This window comes from Aspergillus multicolor (assembly GCF_047715735.1).
Source record: "Aspergillus multicolor strain CBS 133.54 unplaced genomic scaffold BDW74scaffold_33, whole genome shotgun sequence".
Taxonomy (NCBI): domain Eukaryota; kingdom Fungi; phylum Ascomycota; class Eurotiomycetes; order Eurotiales; family Aspergillaceae; genus Aspergillus; species Aspergillus multicolor.
Window position 1 is genome coordinate 68,415 of NW_027395984.1, and position 18,191 is coordinate 86,605.

At 47.2% G+C, this 18,191-nt stretch overlaps 6 protein-coding genes across 6 annotated transcripts; 3 read left to right on the top strand and 3 right to left on the bottom strand.

Moving 5' to 3' along the window:
• The first annotated feature begins 321 nt into the window (after positions 1–321).
• BDW74DRAFT_160560 (uncharacterized protein) lies at positions 322–2,584 on the top strand. The gene is made up of 2 exons (XM_073725644.1): positions 322–528; positions 673–2,584. Exon 2 carries the CDS (start codon positions 706–708, stop codon positions 2,512–2,514), a length of 1,809 nt encoding a protein of 602 aa, XP_073579734.1. The 5' UTR covers positions 322–528; positions 673–705; the 3' UTR covers positions 2,515–2,584.
• Positions 2,585–5,907, bottom strand: BDW74DRAFT_160567 (AMP deaminase). Its single transcript, XM_073725645.1, has 3 exons — positions 5,778–5,907; positions 4,502–5,703; positions 2,585–4,447 (listed from the first exon to the last, which is right to left on the bottom strand). The coding sequence occupies exons 2-3, from the start codon at positions 5,567–5,569 to the stop codon at positions 3,323–3,325; spliced, it is 2,193 nt and encodes a 730-aa protein (XP_073579735.1). The 5' UTR covers positions 5,570–5,703; positions 5,778–5,907; the 3' UTR covers positions 2,585–3,322.
• A 465-nt stretch (positions 5,908–6,372) lies between these two features.
• Positions 6,373–8,927, top strand: BDW74DRAFT_170391 (putative actin binding protein; the record flags this gene model as incomplete). Its single annotated transcript, XM_073727166.1, has 4 exons — positions 6,373–6,577; positions 6,639–6,826; positions 6,897–8,753; positions 8,841–8,927. The coding sequence occupies 4 exons, from the start codon at positions 6,373–6,375 to the stop codon at positions 8,925–8,927; spliced, it is 2,337 nt and encodes a 778-aa protein (XP_073579736.1).
• An 863-nt stretch (positions 8,928–9,790) lies between these two features.
• Positions 9,791–12,650, top strand: BDW74DRAFT_87335 (dynamin-related GTPase DNM1). The gene is made up of 3 exons (XM_073733954.1): positions 9,791–10,097; positions 10,160–12,139; positions 12,200–12,650. Exons 1-3 carry the CDS (start codon positions 9,999–10,001, stop codon positions 12,512–12,514), a joined length of 2,394 nt encoding a protein of 797 aa, XP_073579737.1. The 5' UTR covers positions 9,791–9,998; the 3' UTR covers positions 12,515–12,650.
• On the bottom strand, positions 12,650–14,457 carry BDW74DRAFT_87316 (putative UPD-GlcNAc transporter (Mnn2-2)). The gene is made up of 4 exons (XM_073733953.1): positions 14,038–14,457; positions 13,956–13,981; positions 13,886–13,902; positions 12,650–13,834 (listed from the first exon to the last, which is right to left on the bottom strand). Exons 1-4 carry the CDS (start codon positions 14,329–14,331, stop codon positions 12,786–12,788), a joined length of 1,386 nt encoding a protein of 461 aa, XP_073579738.1. The 5' UTR covers positions 14,332–14,457; the 3' UTR covers positions 12,650–12,785.
• Positions 14,458–14,560: 103 nt separating this feature from the next.
• BDW74DRAFT_160574 (putative cell cycle checkpoint protein Rad17) lies at positions 14,561–17,361 on the bottom strand. The gene is made up of 2 exons (XM_073725646.1): positions 16,775–17,361; positions 14,561–16,673 (listed from the first exon to the last, which is right to left on the bottom strand). The coding sequence occupies exons 1-2, from the start codon at positions 17,285–17,287 to the stop codon at positions 14,883–14,885; spliced, it is 2,304 nt and encodes a 767-aa protein (XP_073579739.1). The 5' UTR covers positions 17,288–17,361; the 3' UTR covers positions 14,561–14,882.
• Between the last annotated feature and the right edge of the window lie 830 nt (positions 17,362–18,191).

An 18,191-nucleotide genomic window follows, 5' to 3' on the forward strand; every position in this document is an offset into this window, starting at 1 on the left:
CTAAGCTAGCATGATATTTCTAATATAATTTAAGCAGATTAACCTGTGACTCTAGTTTCTAATATAACAACCAGTCACACTATATTATTATAGCAGATCTATTGGCTAACATCAGTCCGCGCTGGCCGTATTCCCTGACACTTAATTTCTTTTCATAATAAGAAATATAATAAAAATTTTAACTACTTGTTCTAAGAAAGGCACGTGTTGTATTCACGCCACTCAGCCCTCCACTAGCTTGACCGTCTGGGGTCCGCCCAACAGTCTACGTATGCAAGATAACAGGCTACAACGCAGGAATAGATAAACCGCATACGGCCACCAGATTACTCCTGTTAACTTGTCACGACAACCTCAAATACCAGGAATTGATTTATGCTATGATTCCATCCACGGGCAAACATTCACCATATCTCATACTCATTATACATACACTGCCCGTCAGCCTCTGGCCCTACCACTATATACTAATCCCGCCCTAAGGCTCAGTTGTACTTGGTTACTTCACACGCGACCGCCTCACGCAAGGTATGCCACACAATCACTGAATATGTCCATCATCGGATAAAATGCCCGTCCATCGGACCCGTGGCCGGTGTTATTGTTGCGCTGCGGAAAGAGAGAACCATAGCAGCCTGTGTTACAAAGTAATATCGCTAACCATATACATAGATCTACATAAGCTCGACAATACGAAGCCCAACTATGCTTCAAACTGCCGGAAAAACTCCCAGGAAACCACGAAGGTTCCTACCTGAGCCAATAGAGACATCGTCGCGCAGCTCCAAGAAACGTCAAAACAATGAATCTTCCCACCATTTGCATCCCACACAGACAGGCACATATGCATTTGAGATAGACCCTAGTACATCCATAAATCAGGGCCCTGGTTTTGGGTCACAGCCGCCCTTATGGCAAACCGGCAGGGCCCTCGGTTCACCGAGAAACCATGATACAAATAATACCTCAACGTTGACGGCATACACAGCACGACCTGCCTATATACATGGACGTGAACAGCAGCGGATTGCAAAGAAATATACACCGCAGCTAATGGAGACTGCTAAACACTCATTTCGACCCGGGAAACTTGCAACAAACCCCGATGGCCTACTAGGGTTGAAAACAAAAGGCCTGCGGGACGACGAAACGGCGCCTGAAAGTTTGAGACTAGACCATGATGCAGTACAAGAGTCCCGTTTCTCATATTCCAACCTTCTCCGACGTCAGGAAACAAGAAGGCACTCGTTTCGTGTTCCCGATTTGCCTGCAATCCCCTCTAGTGGCAGCGAGGAATCCACTGAATCGAAGCTACCGCACATACGAATTCCATCGCCTGTTGAAAGACGTGGAACACTCCCTGAAGACGATGATCGCCCTCCAAACAGCCCAGGAACCTCTTTCCTAGAATACATCCTCCCATTTTCACCCCATCCAACGGAGACTCAAATAAAGGAGCAAGCCCTGGCAGCGTTTCCCAATGACCAGGTCTACCAGCCGGTAGATCACTTTGCGATTGACAGAGACGAGGAAGAAGCCTCGTACGATGAGAGCATCGATATACGCGATGCCTCATTCGAGTACAGGACAAGTAGGCGCGCCTCATCTGCAGATCTTCCTTCGGAACTTGAACATCTGCGCAGACATAAAGAGGAGGCCAGTATGAATAGGCGTCATTATCTTACGACCAGGGGAGCCCGTTCCCCACTTGCGGCTCGTCGGTCTTTCAAGAACGCGGGAAGAGTCGCGAACATAGACGAAGCACGGGATACCAGCTCACCCTTTACCCAGATGAGGCAGCTCGCTAGCCCGCCAATGCTTGGAGGTGATCTCACATTCCCACAGAGCTCGACTCCTGAAACCTCAATATGTGAACGCGCAAACGATGTCTCTGAGAGTCGGTCTAACCCCTCATCGCTGTCGGGCCTTTGGAGTGCTAGCCCACGTTCCTCTGCTCACTATAACCTTGGCGGTCTCTGGAATGGGACATGCAAATTTGACCAAGATAGTACGCATGGTACGGCAATTCTATTAACGGGCTTGATTACCCCAAGACATGACATGGAGGACACCACAGACCTATTAGATGAATCGTCCGAGGCTGAAGGTCCCCTTCCTCAAAACCCACAACTCGCTGTGCAGAGCCCGAAGAACGACCCCTACCATAACGAATACACGAAAGAGGAATTCAATGATGCTTTCGTTACGCAAATTTACGATTATTTGTCGTTAGGATACCCCAGCATTGCCCGTTACTACGACTACGAATTAAGTAAGGTTTCGGGCGTGTCAGTAGCAGCGCTCAGGGCGGATGACTCAATTGTGGACGCCAAGGGTCATGTGGGCATGCATGACTTATCTGGCAACGGCGTAGTGAACGATGTGTGTATGAGGTGGACCGCTCTACGGTTGTATATACAAGAGTGGGCACGTCAACAACCCCAGGTGTTGAATGCAGGGCGTGACCGTGATCCATGGGGGTTCCGTGAACGCAAAGGGAGTTGGGCAGTCTGACGTGAAGACTAGTACGAAGCAAGAATTACAAACTCCGATGACGGATCATTTATACATACAGCGCCATAGGGGCCAAGTTATTTGCAACGACTGTTGCTCCTAGAGTTTCTTAGTGCTCAAGTACAATCCTTACATATTAACGGTCAATTCCTTGAAGAAAACCTCCTTTCATCTTCCACGGTAAGTCATTTTGAATAGGTTATTTGAATCATCCGCTTTCGCCCATGATCAACCGGCAACAGCCCGCCCCTGCGACATTGCCGCGGCGAGCACTTTCGCGCACAACATCGGGGACTATTCTCTGCTCTAGCAAGTCCTCTGCCCAAGCCGTGGGGATTGAATCCATTGCGTTGTCATAGTATAACCCGCTTGATTCATCTGATACACAATGCGACTGCGAAGAGCCCAGCGGCTTATCGCGTTATCGTCATATTGAGCGATAGGACATATTGAAAAAGACGGAGGGGTATTTTTAGATGAGGAAATATTCGAGTAGATAGATAAATTCATAGGCGTATTCGACCGTCTAGGCAGGGCTGTTTCCCGGGGAAAGTCACTACGTACATGTTTTGGCAAGTCGACCATAAAATCAAGACCCACTCTGAGCCGTAGGACACGGTTTATCCAGAGACGACGAAGATGGATAAAAACCAGCTATAGGTGTCAAGCCAGCCTCATTAGCCTGTGCGGAGTACCGCTCAATTCTATGCGATGGGTTACTCGATTAGCTAGGCCTGTCTCATTTAACGTCACAAGATGGGGTCTCCCCTCAAGCACAACAAGGGGCCAAGTGCGAGGAAGTGAAAACTTACAATGCCAACTCCCCAATCAGTGTTTCGTGTCGGAATGCTTCTCGGATATCAGGCACGTTACTCTTGGCAACATTGTTGCCCGCAACCCCAGCCAAAGAACAGTTCGAGCCGAGCCACCTTGCCTTCAACGGGAGTTCGAAGCCGCACTGCTCGACTGAATGCTTAGCTAGCTCACACATATCCACCGCGCTGAATTTGTAAATTTGCGCTGCTACAGAGTATTCCTCAATCAATGGTTCTTTTGTGAACGCAAACTGTAGCGGATCATCTGTGGATAATGACACATTCAAGCCTCTTTTGAAGAAATGAGCACATGGATTTTTGTCATACGTCAGGAATAACGCGTTGTTGCTGAGGGGAGACATTGCAATGCCTATTTGATCAAGATAGAACAAATACTGCAGCAAGGGGACCTTCCGGAGTAAGATACCATGACTGATGCTATGGCAACAAAGAAAGCCAACAGCAAGATGGTCGGGGTCTCCCGCCTCTCCACAGTGTGGTCTTAAGACGAACGTGTTGAAACCACGCCGCTGTCGCCAAATATTGAGGGAAGCCATGTTGGCGAACATGAAATAGATCCAGTAAGTGTATGGTGGGTTCTGTTTCGTGTTCCACTCTTTGGGTATGGGATATTTCCTATACAGGCGACGCTCGGCCTTGCTCTCATCGTCAACACTATCAAAGCCGACCACACGTTGCAAGAAAATATGCAATTTAGGGTGACTACTCGGATCCTTCGTAACTTCGAACAGCGGCTGAAAGACGTTCGTAATCACCTGCTCGAAGTTTTCCATCATACCACTCGATTTGTAGACATCATATAATCGAGGAACCTGGACAAGCCAACGAACATTTGGAGAGAACAATTTGTTGTCTACCACCCAGGCGGCGAGTTTGTCCCATTCTTGGAGCGACCTTCCGTATATAGAGATGCGCCATTCGACCATCTGATATTTGCTTGATTCAAGATCAGAGATAACTTCTTTAGTTATCTCAGCTAGATAGCGCCCCTTTATGTAATTATCGGTTTTCAAGAAGATCTCTCGTAAGCGAGACTCCCCAACTGGGTTGTATTTAAGGTTGAATTTGTCAAACCGGTGAAACGAATCCGTATGTGCCTAAACTAATTAGCCACAATGGACCATAGCAAGAAACATGGATGAGCAACTTGCATGCATGTCAAGAGTATCAATGCTCAAATCATAGGCCGTAAGGTTGATGCTCTCGAAAACCTCTTTGAGTGTTAGATGCTTACCATCCCTGAAAAGAACAACTTCATCTGGGGACTTCTTCATCTTGCTTTTGATGAAGCGGAGTAAATGTTTCTGATTCATGCAAGCTGAGTGATGAACATGAGTGTCAACTTTTCGCACATTATAAAAATCCCTGTGAGGCACTTTCTTGCTATCCGCTATCTCTTGATACTCGTTCAGCAGTGAATAGAGCTGAAATTTCCCTTCCAGGTACGAAAGGCGCTTGAATGAAAAGCTCTTTGCTGGCCCGTCCGTTGAGACATCAGTGACCGCATCAAGATCCATGTAGAAGTCTCTCAAAGACGGTATTTTGACCACGGGCTCCCCTTGCTCAGGAGTACCGGAACTTTTGTAAACCTGGTAAACGCTGCCCTCATCCAATTTAAAGTCCCAATCAGACTCTCCTGGGAGTGGCATGCACTCATCTAAGTGAAAGTCTTCACCGATATTTTCGCCCATTTTTCTCCTTCTTTGGGCCGGATGAGAATCATCGTTGATCCTGGCAGTTTCTTTGTCTTCGCCCCAGGCTGGTTCTGGCGGAGGCGGATATATCGTCCAATCTGAACGATTATTGGGGTTGTCTTTGAGCGTTTGTAGAGATAAGTTGATGTATTTTGATCTCAGCTCCAGTAAGCCCCGAATCTTGCGACATATGGTATTCAACTCTGAGGTCACCGTGTCGCTGTCAGAACTCAAGTTCATCACGCCACGAGAAGCCCCCAGAATATCACTAGCATAATGAACCTCATCGGATAATGAAGGATGCCCATGTTGGCTAGAAACCGAAAAGTGAATAGGATTGGTCCCGACATCCTGGCTACTAGCCGGAGTACTGGAATGGTTTTGATAAAACAGTTTAGCTTCCGCATGGCTCATAGACTTTTCGAATGCATAGTCGTAAGTAGGTGTCTTCAATTGCCTATCTCTCGGTAGAACATCCCTCGTTTCTCCGTTCAGATTCGGCTCGTCAGGCTGATTTTCTTCCATGTTACCAGTTGCTCAGTAAGGTAAGATTGCTTGTGTTTCTGTTAGGATTGCAAGACCTCAGCACATTTCAGCACAGTACCAGAGACCAAACGATGCTTTTCAATGGTTAATTTTGACCTGAGCTAGGTATAAAACTGCAGTGTAGGGTTACAATCAATCAGCTTTTAAGGGACAAGTTCAATGTTGTATGTTCGTGGGAGTAACACACTTGACACAGTGACGCCAAAGGCTCTGTAATAGCCATAGAACTTCGCTACCTCACGGCACTAGATGAAGGAATCCACCCTGATGTTGGATCTGGCAGCCCTGAGCTAGTAGTTAGTAATATTGCAGTGAGTCAGTAACTAACATCCTTGATCAAGAATAATAATGATCTTTCAGCAGCGGCAGCGGTTTCCCCGAGCTCCGGTAAATAATACGGTGCACGCAGCAGGTACATACAATTAGTACCTGTATTTACTTTACTGCCTAAGTGACGTACGTACTTCGATCTATTTAGGCGTCCCTTGTGTCAGGGAAGCAACGTCTCATTGCGCAACCAAACACTCTCGCCCTCAGTTGAACAACACCCTTACCCACCCATAACTGGTATGACTTTTAAATCTTAGCTCGATTCCGTCATTTCACCTGAAAGGAAGGTGGAGAAAGGGAACACTCCATCTTCCTGGATTCAGCTTTGCTCTATATTTCGACGACGGCGGCTGAATTTCTCTCTAGTACAGGTCTAACCGACTGTCATCAATTCCTTTCAACATTTTCCTGCAATTTTGCCTCTCGCCGAAGTCAGGGCCTAACTTATCACCATGGCCTCGCTCAATCTATCGGCCAATGGCCCCTCGATATCGAAAAGCTATCAGTCTGTGGTCGACTCCTCGATCTCAGAGTCCGCGCGGGGTTCCCCAGCAGTTGCCAAATGGGCATTGTTCTCTGTTTCAACGCCACTGGTCAGCGCATTCCAACAAGACGCTGGCAACAAAGAAAGTGTTCTCAAAGTTCAGGATACGGGAGGTATGCTATAACCCCGCGCGCCGGAGATCAGCATCGTCGTGGCCCCTAACCGCCTTTACAGAGGGAGAGTTGGCGGATCTTTTAGATGAGTTTTCCGAGGGGAAAATCCAATTCGCTTTCGTGAAGGTTGTTGACGCCAACACGAGCCTACCTAAATGTGTCCTCATCGCGTGGTGTGGGGAAGGTGTACCCGAGCGTACAAAGGGGTACTTCACTAGCCACTTGTCGACAGTCTCCAAGGTTTTACATGTTAGTTTCTTGGCGTACTTTGACGACCGGAGATAAAATCGCGCAGTACCCGCTGACAATGGTGTTTTAGGGCTACCACGTTCAAATAACTGCTCGCTCAGAAGCCGACTTGACGGTAGAGGGCATCATCCAGAAGGTTGGCGATGCGTCAGGCGCAAAATATACACATGCTCCCGAGCGGCCGAATGCCTCTGTCCCAAAACCTCCAGTTTCCAGCAAGCCGGTTTTCACCCCTCTTCGGACTGGAGGCATCAGTGCAGGCGTGACCGGTACCGTCCCATTGCCAGTGAGGGCAAAGCCAAATGATGACGATGGATGGGGCCCCGATGCTCCTCCTGTGACTCGAACTAACTTAGAGAAAGTACAGCCAGCTTACCAACCTACTCGCGTCAACATACAGGAGCTCAAGTCTAGGACGCAGGCCGAGCCAGCCGTGGGCCCTGGTGCCACGGCGGATCATCGTCCTGAAGGTGTCGTGAAAGGTGGGTATCAGCCAATCGGCAAAGTGGATATCGCGGCTATAAGAAGGCAGGCACGTGAGGCTGGTAACGTAAGGGACGACCGACCAGAGCCCGTTAGAGGTGCTTATGAACCAGTTGGCAAAGTCGACATTGCTGCTATTCGCGCGAGAGCCCAGAAGACAGATCATACTGTGGTGAATTCGGAGGAGAGTCACGCACAATCTGAAGGGCCTTCCAGTCCCAAGGATTTCAATTCCAATGAGTCAAGCCGTCTTACATCCTTGCCCAAGCCCAAGGTCTCCAATTGGTTTGGCGGAAGCTCGACCTTCACAGGCACAAAGCCCCCTCTTCCCGGGAACAGTGCGTCCAGCGTAACGCCCGCAGCCCCTATAGGGAGTGCTAGTCGAACCTTTGCGGACCAAGGGGGTAAGACACCTGCACAACTATGGGCTGAAAAGAAGGCGAAAGAGCGCGACCAGGAACCTGCCCCTGGAGCTGCTACGCCATCATTCAACCTCCCCGTGGCCAACGACGAAAACCATCATAATGGTGGGAGCGAGTGGAAGAGCTCTTATAGTGGAAAATCTTGGGCACCCGTTCAAACCACACACACCGGGAGACCCACCGAAGATAGGCACGCGGAGGCCACAGACTCTGTTACGATCGACAGGTCAACCCCAGAGCCCGCAATGCCCCAGGAAAATGCTAGTACTATTCGAGATCAATTAACGCAAGAGCCACCAAGGGAAGCGCCCGGCTTTGTTGAAACAGCGAGGTCTGTTCCTGGCGCTGCCGATCTAGCAGACAATGTGCTTGATATTCCGCAAGAGCCAAAGCCCTCCCAACCACCTGTTCTCCAGACTCAGAGCTCTGATGAAGCGCCGGCACCTGATCTTTCCGAAGGTGAGAGTTCGCCGATTCGAGTTGCGATGCCAGTTGCGAAGGAAGCTACCGATCATAACGAATCACAAATACCGCCTGCTACCGCCAAACAGGTCGAAAGCCTGCGGGGAGATGGCGTAATTGGCAAGGACCAAACTCCTGATGCTCAAGGCGCAGACTTTGCATCGCCTGAGGCTTCTCCTGTCGGTGAGACTGGCGTCAGCGAGATACGGGCTCTGGTACAATATGACTACGAGAAGGCAGAGGACAATGAGGTTGACCTGAGAGAAGGTGAATTTGTGACAGAAATTGAGATGGTTGACAAGGATTGGTGGCTTGGTCTAAACGCACACGGGGAAAGGGGACTTTTCCCGAGCAACTACGTTGAGGTTATTGAAAACGGCCATCAAATTAGGCCCAAACATGATTCTTTGACTACCGACGTCCATGCGCCTGACGCCATCGCTGATCCTGCGCCAGCATTAGAATCCCACGTGAAACCTACTGCGAAGGCTCTTTATGATTATGAGGCTGCCGAGGATAATGAACTCAGTTTCCCTGAAGGTGGTGAGATCATTAACATTGTAAGTCAAAACCCTGACCAGTCTTCCTTTTTCAACACTCTTGGTATCAATATGGGCAGTACAACTGATTATTTTGTTTTTCATCAGGAGTTTCCCGACGATGATTGGTGGCTCGGGGAATACCATGGCAAGACGGGACTGTTCCCCGCAAACTATGTCCAAATCAAGGAGTAAAAGGGCGTCTTTGTTAGCGGAAGGCTTCTAGCTTGTTCGTGTGTTTATGTAGCTTCAAAATGTTGCCGCGCACTTGGGTATATCATTATATACTAGGCAACTTATCCTGTAGTGTTTTTTGCCACTTAGACCCTTATACTAGTACATAGGTGAACAATATATAGAGTACATGCACTATATTCTAGGTCTGCTAATTTATCAAAGTGCGAGGTCATTTCAAGGCTTCTCTGAATATGGTTATCTAGTGGAATGCTGAATAAATGTGCAATCAATGTACTGTGGTTCAAATTATCCATGGATATATTTGCAGTGAAACCATATGTGAGTTATTTACCTATCTAACTCTTGCCAAAACTTTCCCCTCCTACACACACACTGGATAGCACATGATTAAGTTACCTGTGTAAATTTCCATGCTGGAGCCTATTGTCTGTAACATACTTCCTATTGAATAATAAAAACCACGACTAAAACTAGCTAGTAATATATGAGCACTTACATGTTACTATGAATAATGGCCATGCTCAACTTTGCGTATATATACAATACAAATTGAATTATACAATGTGTAGTCTAAAAACAGAATACAGGCAAAAAGGTGGCATTTTTTATGCAACCTTGAACAGTGTATATTTTTGTTTATGCAGGCAAGACGGTGTCTTCCATACAGGCATTGATACTAAAATAACAGACAGCAGTAGTAATAACATAACCACTTGTAGAGTAATATGGAGTACTCTGTCTCAATGTAGAACGGTACAAGGTTATATGATATAAGCTTAATCAAGGCACGTGACTTAGGGGTGACTGCATGGGGCAATAATGTTGAAGCAACCAAACCCTGCCCGGAGACTGAAAACCTACGGTAATAATCCTAGTCCCAACCGCGCTACAGAACTATCCACATACACAAGGCATACAACCAATGCTCTACTGTATTACCGCCACAGTGCTGTGTCTCTAACATCATTGTGTGATCGTGATCCTTGATTCAGCTTCATTTCCTCCGGCGCGCCGAGCACCGGGGTTCTGCATCACTATTTGAAACCACAGGAAAACGGGTTGAGGACAATGGCCGCCCTAGGGGAGAATTTGTTGGTGACAGTCAATAAGCTGCAAGACTTGGTCTTCAACACTATTGGAAACGACTCCCTTGATCTACCTCAGATTGTAAGTAGATGTTACCTGGATGCAGCCGCAGTTGAGAAGTTTAATGTCGACCTCTCTTCCAGGTCGTTGTCGGCTCCCAGTCATCCGGAAAATCATCTGTATTGGAAAACATAGTTGGCAGAGACTTTCTTCCCCGAGGAAGTGGGATTGTGACTCGGAGGCCGTTGATCTTGCAACTTATAAATATCCCTAGCGAGCGGCATGACAAACCAGAGGGCGATGAGATTCACGTCCCCCATACAGCTGCCAGTGTGGCCGGGCAAAATGAGTGGGCAGAGTTCCATCATCACCCTGGTCGGAAGTTTGATGATTTCGCTGCCGTGAAGCAGGAGATTGAGGCGGAGACCGCAAGAATAGCCGGAAATAACAAGGGCATCAATCGGCAGCCGATCAATCTCAAGATATTCTCACCTCATGTGCTGAACCTCACCATGGTTGATCTGCCAGGGTTGACTAAAGTGCCGATTGGAGATCAGCCGTCGGATATCGAAAAGCAAACACGCGCTTTAATACTCGAATATATTGCGAAGCCGAATAGTATAATACTGGCTGTTTCGCCGGCGAATGTTGATTTGGTTAACTCTGAGTCGCTGAAGCTTGCTCGTCAGGTTGATCCCATGGGACGAAGAACGATTGGCGTTCTGACCAAGTTGGACCTCATGGATCACGGGACAAATGCCATGGACATCCTGTCTGGCCGGGTATATCCGCTCAAACTCGGCTTCATTGGAGTGGTTAACAGATCTCAGCAAGATATTCAATCTGGCAAATCTCTTTCCGAGGCCCTTCAAGCTGAACTCGATTTTTTCCGACACCACCCGGCGTATCGAAACATGGCTAATAGATGCGGCACCCAATTTCTTGCCAAAACACTGAATTCAACGTTAATGTCTCATATAAGGGAACGCTTACCAGATATCAAAGCCCGTCTCAACACACTCATGGGTCAAACGCAGCAGGAGCTAGCCAGCTACGGCAACAAGCAATTCAGCGGTAAAGAACATCGGGGTTCTCTTATATTGCAGTTGATGACACGATTTGCTTCGTCCTTTATATCCTCAATCGACGGAACATCCTCAGAGATATCCACGAAAGAGCTATGTGGTGGCGCTAGAATATATTACATCTTCAATTCTGTCTTCGGCAACTCTCTCGACACGATTGATCCTACTCAAAATCTTTCGGTGTCTGATATAAGGACGGCTATCCGAAACTCAACGGGGCCGCGCCCAAGTCTCTTTGTCCCAGAACTTGCTTTTGATCTCCTCGTGAAACCTCAGATCAAACTGCTTGAGCCTCCCAGCCAGCGATGCGTCGAGCTGGTTTATGAGGAACTTATCAAGATATGCCATACCTGTGGCTCCCAAGAGTTGCTACGCTTCCCACGTCTTCAAGCAAAACTAATTGAAGTTGTGTCGGACCTCTTGCGCGAAAGACTGGGTCCTTGCTCGTCTTACGTTGAGTCGTTGATATCCATTCAGAGGGCCTATATTAACACGAACCATCCGAACTTTCTTGGTGCAGCCGCCGCGATGTCATCTATAATCCAAAGCAAACAGGAACAAGAAAGGAAGGCTGCGCTCACGGAAGACCGGCGCAGGCGTGAGAAGAGGCGGATTAGGGAACTGGGTGGTTCGAACGGAAATTCATCAGCTTATCCTGAAGATGAAGAGGAGCAGACAGAGCCCAAACATCTCCCCATCAGGACTCAATCCAGTAAGGGATCTCGAAGCATGTCCCCTCATTTTGGCAAGTCGCAAGAAAATGGAATTACAGCGACCTTGAACGGGACGCATTCAAACCCCCAGCCCGCTTTTGGAGGCGCGAATACCACGCGCGATTCATTTTTGAATTACTTCTTCGGCAAAGATGGCGCCCAGCTTCAGGCCACTACATCAGTTGTCCCAGGGCAGAACCAAGCCAGGCAGTTAGTCCACGACGCGAACGTAAGCTCAAACGTACGACGACCAGAGACGCTCTCTCCGGTGTCAAAAACAGAGGAATATACTCCCGTGCCCGAGTACAACGATGCGAGCTCCTTCGTAAGTGTCCACACTTCGTTGTATATGTGTACTAATAGTGACACACCTGAACTTGATCAGTTAAAGGACGAGTCCGAGCCAGCAATTTCGGACCGAGAGCTCGTGGAGACTGAGCTGATCCGCCGTTTGATTTCCTCGTACTTTACTATTGTCAGAGAGACGATTGCCGATCAGGTTCCAAAGGCCATTATGCACCTTCTTGTCAACCACAGCAAAGACGTTGTGCAAAATCGACTCGTCAGCGAGCTCTACAGGGAAGAGTTTTTCGCCGAACTTCTTTATGAGGATGATGGTATCAAAGCCGAAAGGGAGAAGTGCGAGAGGTTGCTAGAAACGTACAAGGCTGCGGCGAAAATTGTAGGTGAAGTCCTATAAGCTTACCATTTTCGCCCACTGTTCCACTACCCGAACGCTTGACCTCACCCCGGAAGATACTGCATATGGTTAAGACGTTCCATTCTGTATTATAACTATAGTTCATCTGAGGTGGCAAATGCTCGTCTTCGGATTAGAACGCATGGAAAGATATGTCATAGTTTCATTTGTATATTTACATACACATGGAGTGCACTGTTCAAGATATATCTCGCCTTAACCGAATCGAAAGTTTCGAGTGGTGGGAATGCATAAATGATGTGCGCTTCAATTAGTCCTTTTTTGAGGCCGCCTTCCTCAATCGTGCACCTTCAAAGCCATATATGCCTCCGCCCACAAACACAAGTACAGCCCCGGCGAGCACACCATGCGAAAGCGCATTTCCGAAAAGATGTATGGATAACAAGAGCGAAACAAGCTTCCGAACGTTTAGGATCATAGTAACAGTCAAAGATGATGATTTTGCTGAGAGAAGGTGCACTCCACGTATGCACCAGTATTGCGTCAAGGCGTTCAAAAGTAGATAGAAGACTTGTGTCGGGACAATAGTCAAGATAGACTTGACAGCGTCATACTTAGAGCAAGTTGAGAGCAGCTGGAGAAAAGCTTTGCCCGGAGTGCTCATGGACACCGAACATGAGTCACCCGAGCCGGTTGTTCCGCCAGAGGTAAACAATGCGCTCGAGGTTTCGGGAATGGTTGTAATCTGATACATCAGCGAAGGCGATGATTTCAAGGCACGCCATTGTGATACGAGCCGTGGAAAAGCTGGGAGGAACAACGGTAGAGATAGCATATGAGAATAGAACAGAGCCTCTTTCCAATGGCTCCGTCCGAATGTTTCATAAAGGCGATCTGCGTAGATCCCCTGGAATGCAGAGAGAAGCATAGCTAACGCGAGAATAGCAAAGCCGGTAAGAGTGTCAAGACTAGAGCTTCTGCTAGCCCCAACGCCGATAGCTTGTCCTTTCGCCTGCGCATCTGCTATTGCAGAAGTGATGACTCCGAAAGTAAGCAGCGCGACTGAAAGAATTTGCCCCCCGGAGTATCTTTTACCAGCGTATAGATAACCAACAGCGATGGAGGCAACTGGGCCTCCAGATCTTAGAATAATATGCAGAGGCACCGATATGCGATATGCAAAAGCCCAATTGTTCAAAAGATTCACCGAGATGAAGAAGGCCGTGTAAATGAACCATGACCTTAACGGTATTGAGCGCCGACTTAGGAAGCTCGACCGCAAGCCTGCTGATGGGGAGAAGAAGCTTGGTAACATAAAAATAGCCGTTAGAATAAACTGGGCAAATGTTATCATCGGCCCTGGAAACAAACAGTCAGAATGGATCATCTAAGGGCAGTTCGACGATGTACCTGAACTTGGTTGGTCCCTGCAGCGAGTTAGCCATGTTTCCGTTTACTAAGACAGGCGATCTGAACTCACTTGATTATTGCTTCAAGAGCAAATACCTTCATTGGAGCATTAGTGAAATAGCTTAGCGTAAAAGTGTCATCTATCCACCCACATTCGCACAGCAACCTCCGAAAATCAAGGAGACCATTAGAATAATACTCGCCCCATGAGCGAGGGTAGATTGGATTGCTGCAGCTGCAATGCCAGACACCCTTCGAATTACAAAATCAGCACCCCTCTCTCGCCCACCTATGTTCTCTGTGGCGCCTTCAGCTCTTGGTGAAAGCAATGTCGGACTGGAGTCAGAACGGCTAGGGCGGAATTTAAGCTGGTGGACATTGTTTTTTAAACGTGCTTCAGTATTAATTCGAGAACTTGAGGCTTGCGCCTCTGGTATCATGGCCATTTCCCTGCTGCGAAATGATAAATGTTATATATCAAACAGGTGAGTTTGGTTATAGTCGCGGAGGATATCAGAGCCGAGGTTGATTAGTCACATGTTTTCGTCAATCGCGCCAAGTATTGACATCTACCCGGAGATCGTGATACTGACCTGTATAGTTCTGCCTAGTTATCCTCGTCAATAAACAGAGAACCTTTAAAGAGGTTTGATATCTAGCCACTTGGTCTATATGGAGACCCTTGCCTCCGCCCCTTTGTAGTTAGAGGGGATCTGGGGAGTATCATTATTTATGGCTGGGTCTTTATCATCAGGTTGGCACAGAATTAGGGTTTCTGATAATTTTGACAGTGCTCAAGGCCCTTGAACGTAGAGCTCCAAAATATTTTCCTGTTAGGGGGAGTCCTGTCGACCATGACAGCCATCTAGTCGGCGTACATTTCTCCACTGCATACTTTACATACTTAGAATACTTGATCTGAGAATAGGATGTGCATTTTCACTCATGAAGGACCCGTAATCGGACAAAGGATATAGCATCACCAGATAGAGAATCATTATGTCGGGTCATCCTCAATATCATCATCACTGAGAATGAGCCGCCCATCATTCGTTTGAGAGAACAGGGGTGTCTGTTGTCCCAAAGGCCCGCCTGGCTCCCCATTCTTAGAAATTCGGAAAGCATCATATTCTTGAAGAGAGGCACCAGAGACATAGTCATCCTGTTGTGAGCTGATATCAATACCCCGAGTCCCAATTGTGGTGATTCGCCGAAGACTTTCTGATTCCGTGCTTTTGCCAACTATCATTGCCATATAGGGTAATTGATAGAGTATCAGGTCGCTGCGCGATTTCATAGCGATAATCGCAAACGAATTTTTATCAGAAATACAACCAGGATTGCTCATCGTTTCACGAGGGAACTTGTTAGAAGCAGGCTGACGCTGAGTGGCTGGCGGGACAGAAGTCTGGGGCAGGGTCGAGCCGAGAGTGTCTTTCCACGCATTAATATCATTTTGAATATCTTCCAATTGACGAACCAGTCGAAGGGCCGGCGAAAAGAAGACTTTGTGCGAGTCATTTGCACGTCGCAGTTGCCTTTTCACAGGAGTTGGGAGATTGAAAAGTAGACCACGTGCAGCTACTTGATAACTCAGCTCTTCTTGCCGAAGTAGATCAACACTGCCAGCCATCCATCTGACGGAGCCAAGCCCAAGGCCAGCTTGGGACCTACTGTGCCATTTGCGTTCAACACACAACAAGTCACTGTCTGACAAGCATTCGATGCAACCCTCCAGGCATTCTGTGAATGAAGGCCCATTGCAAGATGGAACGTAGTTCTCGTGCAGAGTACTAATGAACGGCTGTATGTCAGTTCCCGTTTCATCATACAACTCGTTTACTTGCACTAGTGAAACCCCCCGCCGGTCAAGGCGACGGGGATAATCTGGAGGGGGAGGAAGTTGCGGATGCTCGACATCAGAGGTGTCGCTTCGTTTATTGTAAATTATTTTCCCGACTGCATGGAACAACCCTAAACTGGCTTCTCTTTGCGCCATGACTTCCGGCACCCCACTATTACCGGTAGAAAGATTCTTGCGGGCTCGAGATATACGCTTGGATTTGGCGGTTGGATCGCTCCAGTAGCTTTTATTGCCGCTACCGCAACAGAGGAACTCTAAAGACGCGATTGCATTTCGAATGTCCCCTAACTTAGAGAGGTCTTCGATAATAGACTGCGTGGCAGCTTGATTACCTGTAGGCTGACGAACGCTTTTTTTCAGTACCAAATCCAGAGCTTTATTCATGAATGTGGGCGCAATGCTGTTGAATTCGATAATAGTCGTACTCGGATGATTGTAAATATCGCGACCAAGTAATCGGTGAACCGTCAAATTGTCGAACGACGACTCGGAGTTCGAAAATATTTCGGACACAATCATGACGATAGGTGGTACTCCGGACGTCCCACTATAATCATTCTTGCTAGGCGACGCATTCATGGAGATATAGCGCAGTATAGACAGTCGGAAAGCGGCAAGAACTGCGGCACTCTGACCCGATAACGTCGGAAATTCCTCAATGAGAATGATACGCCGCGGGGCGTAGATATTCCCTTCAATTAAGGTCTGCGACTCATCATGGCCATCCAAATCTAGACTGCCAAACCCGTGACCTCGGCTGAGGAACCCATCAAATTGGGCACCAAGCGAGACGTAATCCTTAGCAGTGTACGTGGAAACAGGAGGAGCTTTCCATTCCAAAATATCGAAGTTCAGAGACCGTGAGAGTAAGGATATTGTAGTGGTTTTCCCACTACCAGCCGGTCCTTTGAGAACGAGTAGACCCTAGCTTGTCAGCAACCGGGAGCCAGGAAAGACGAAAAGAAGACGGCAACGTTTATATTCTGATTCATTCAAGCACGAGGGGAAGCTTATAGCTGACGTACTCTTCCAGCTTTTCCGGCGAACGCACCGTTCAGCCATTGCTCTACGTCGCGAACCTTCCCCTTGTGGACGGCTAGTTCCCCCAAACTGAGAGGAGGATATCGTTGTGCCCAGGGTAAGGCTTCTTTTCCCGTCGAACTGGGGCTCAATGATCCATGGCCAGAAGAAGGTTTAGGTTTTGAAGAAAAGCGTCTGGTGCTGCTTGCCGGTTTCTGTGGACTCTTCACATTTCTCACTGGAAAATTAGCCCTTGCTTGCGGAGGAGACGCAATTTTTGTCCCGTCAAGTTGCGAAAGATTATCATCTGTAAAGTGCTGGGTAAACAATTCGTCGTATGAATCATAATCGTCTTCAATTAAGTCTTCATCGTCATCCATAAAGGCCGGCCCTGCACTACCTGACATCTCCCACTTGGCGGGCCATCGCCGGTTTGGACCATCCAATTCGGTATTTTTTTGTAACGTTTCACGTAAAGATATGTTGCTTGAATGTTGTGTCTTGTCTTTGTTTTTCATGAGAGCATGGGATATTGAAACATTTGAAAGCCTACCTAGGTAGAGTGCTGATGTGGACAGGTCTTGGGGACCGGAACGTGGGTATCATTGTCGGCGTCGGCAAGCCGAGCTAGTCCATTAGTTATACCTATTATTAACGTAATTATCAGGTGATCCGCCCACCACAGGTAGTCCGCCCACCCCGTATCCCATACAAAATTATGAATTTTAACTAATTTTAATTCCACCATTTTAAGCCTAGAGTACCTAAGATTAATTTTATATTATTATATATTTTCAAAATATTATCTAAATTTATTTTTATTTTTTTTAGATGGGATTTAGCCTAGTAATATTAATTACCGCTATATTTTTAGTAATAAATTAAATATAAGGTAATTAATAGTTTAAACTTAATATTTTTCTTAAGTTTTAGTATTTTCATAAAATTTATATTATATCTCTAATAAAATCTTATTTTTCTATATTTTTAGCTATTATTTTTGTTGAGTTATAGGAAATTAAAAATTATAGTTTTATATGGGTTACAGGGTGGGCGGATAACTCATGGTGGGCGGATCACTTAATAAATACGTTACATACCTTACTTAGTAAGTTAGTACTACACTATACTCTGTTTTACCGCTACTAGTACACCCTCTGGCCTGCAGCGGTTAAGCGGAGCTACCCTATAGCGCTAAGTGTACCTAGCGCGCTGATCTCCTTACAAAGTAACCGGACTGGCCTATTCTAAGCAGGCTAGATACACTTAGCCTCGTTTTTTGAAGTCACAAGTACCGCAAAATCTTTGATGCAGCTAAGTGGGCCGCCCCGCTTTAAACGCTGCAGGCCAGAGGATGTACGTCCACCGCCTGCATACTACTACTCTATGACACTGACGTGTGTCTAGTCAAGACCCGCCTAT

Excerpts from the sequence above, each read along its gene's own strand:
- BDW74DRAFT_160560 (XM_073725644.1), top strand. The coding sequence starts at position 706 with ATGCTTCAAACTGCCGGAAAAACTCCCAGGAAACCACGAAGGTTCCTA.
- BDW74DRAFT_160574 (XM_073725646.1), bottom strand. The coding sequence starts at position 17,287 with ATGAAAAACAAAGACAAGACACAACATTCAAGCAACATATCTTTACGT. Across the intron at positions 16,674-16,774 it reads TCGCCGGAAAAGCTGGAAGA|GGTCTACTCGTTCTCAAAGG; the intron begins GTACGTCAGCTA and ends CTGACAAGCTAG.
- BDW74DRAFT_87316 (XM_073733953.1), bottom strand. The coding sequence starts at position 14,331 with ATGGCCATGATACCAGAGGCGCAAGCCTCAAGTTCTCGAATTAATACT. Across the intron at positions 13,982-14,037 it reads TCGGAGGTTGCTGTGCGAAT|GTATTTGCTCTTGAAGCAAT; the intron begins GTGGGTGGATAG and ends GCTCCAATGAAG.
- BDW74DRAFT_87335 (XM_073733954.1), top strand. The coding sequence starts at position 9,999 with ATGGCCGCCCTAGGGGAGAATTTGTTGGTGACAGTCAATAAGCTGCAA. Across the intron at positions 10,098-10,159 it reads CCCTTGATCTACCTCAGATT|GTCGTTGTCGGCTCCCAGTC; the intron begins GTAAGTAGATGT and ends CCTCTCTTCCAG. Across the intron at positions 12,140-12,199 it reads ACAACGATGCGAGCTCCTTC|TTAAAGGACGAGTCCGAGCC; the intron begins GTAAGTGTCCAC and ends GAACTTGATCAG.
- BDW74DRAFT_160567 (XM_073725645.1), bottom strand. The coding sequence starts at position 5,569 with ATGGAAGAAAATCAGCCTGACGAGCCGAATCTGAACGGAGAAACGAGG. Across the intron at positions 4,448-4,501 it reads TTGATACTCTTGACATGCAT|GCACATACGGATTCGTTTCA; the intron begins GCAAGTTGCTCA and ends TAATTAGTTTAG.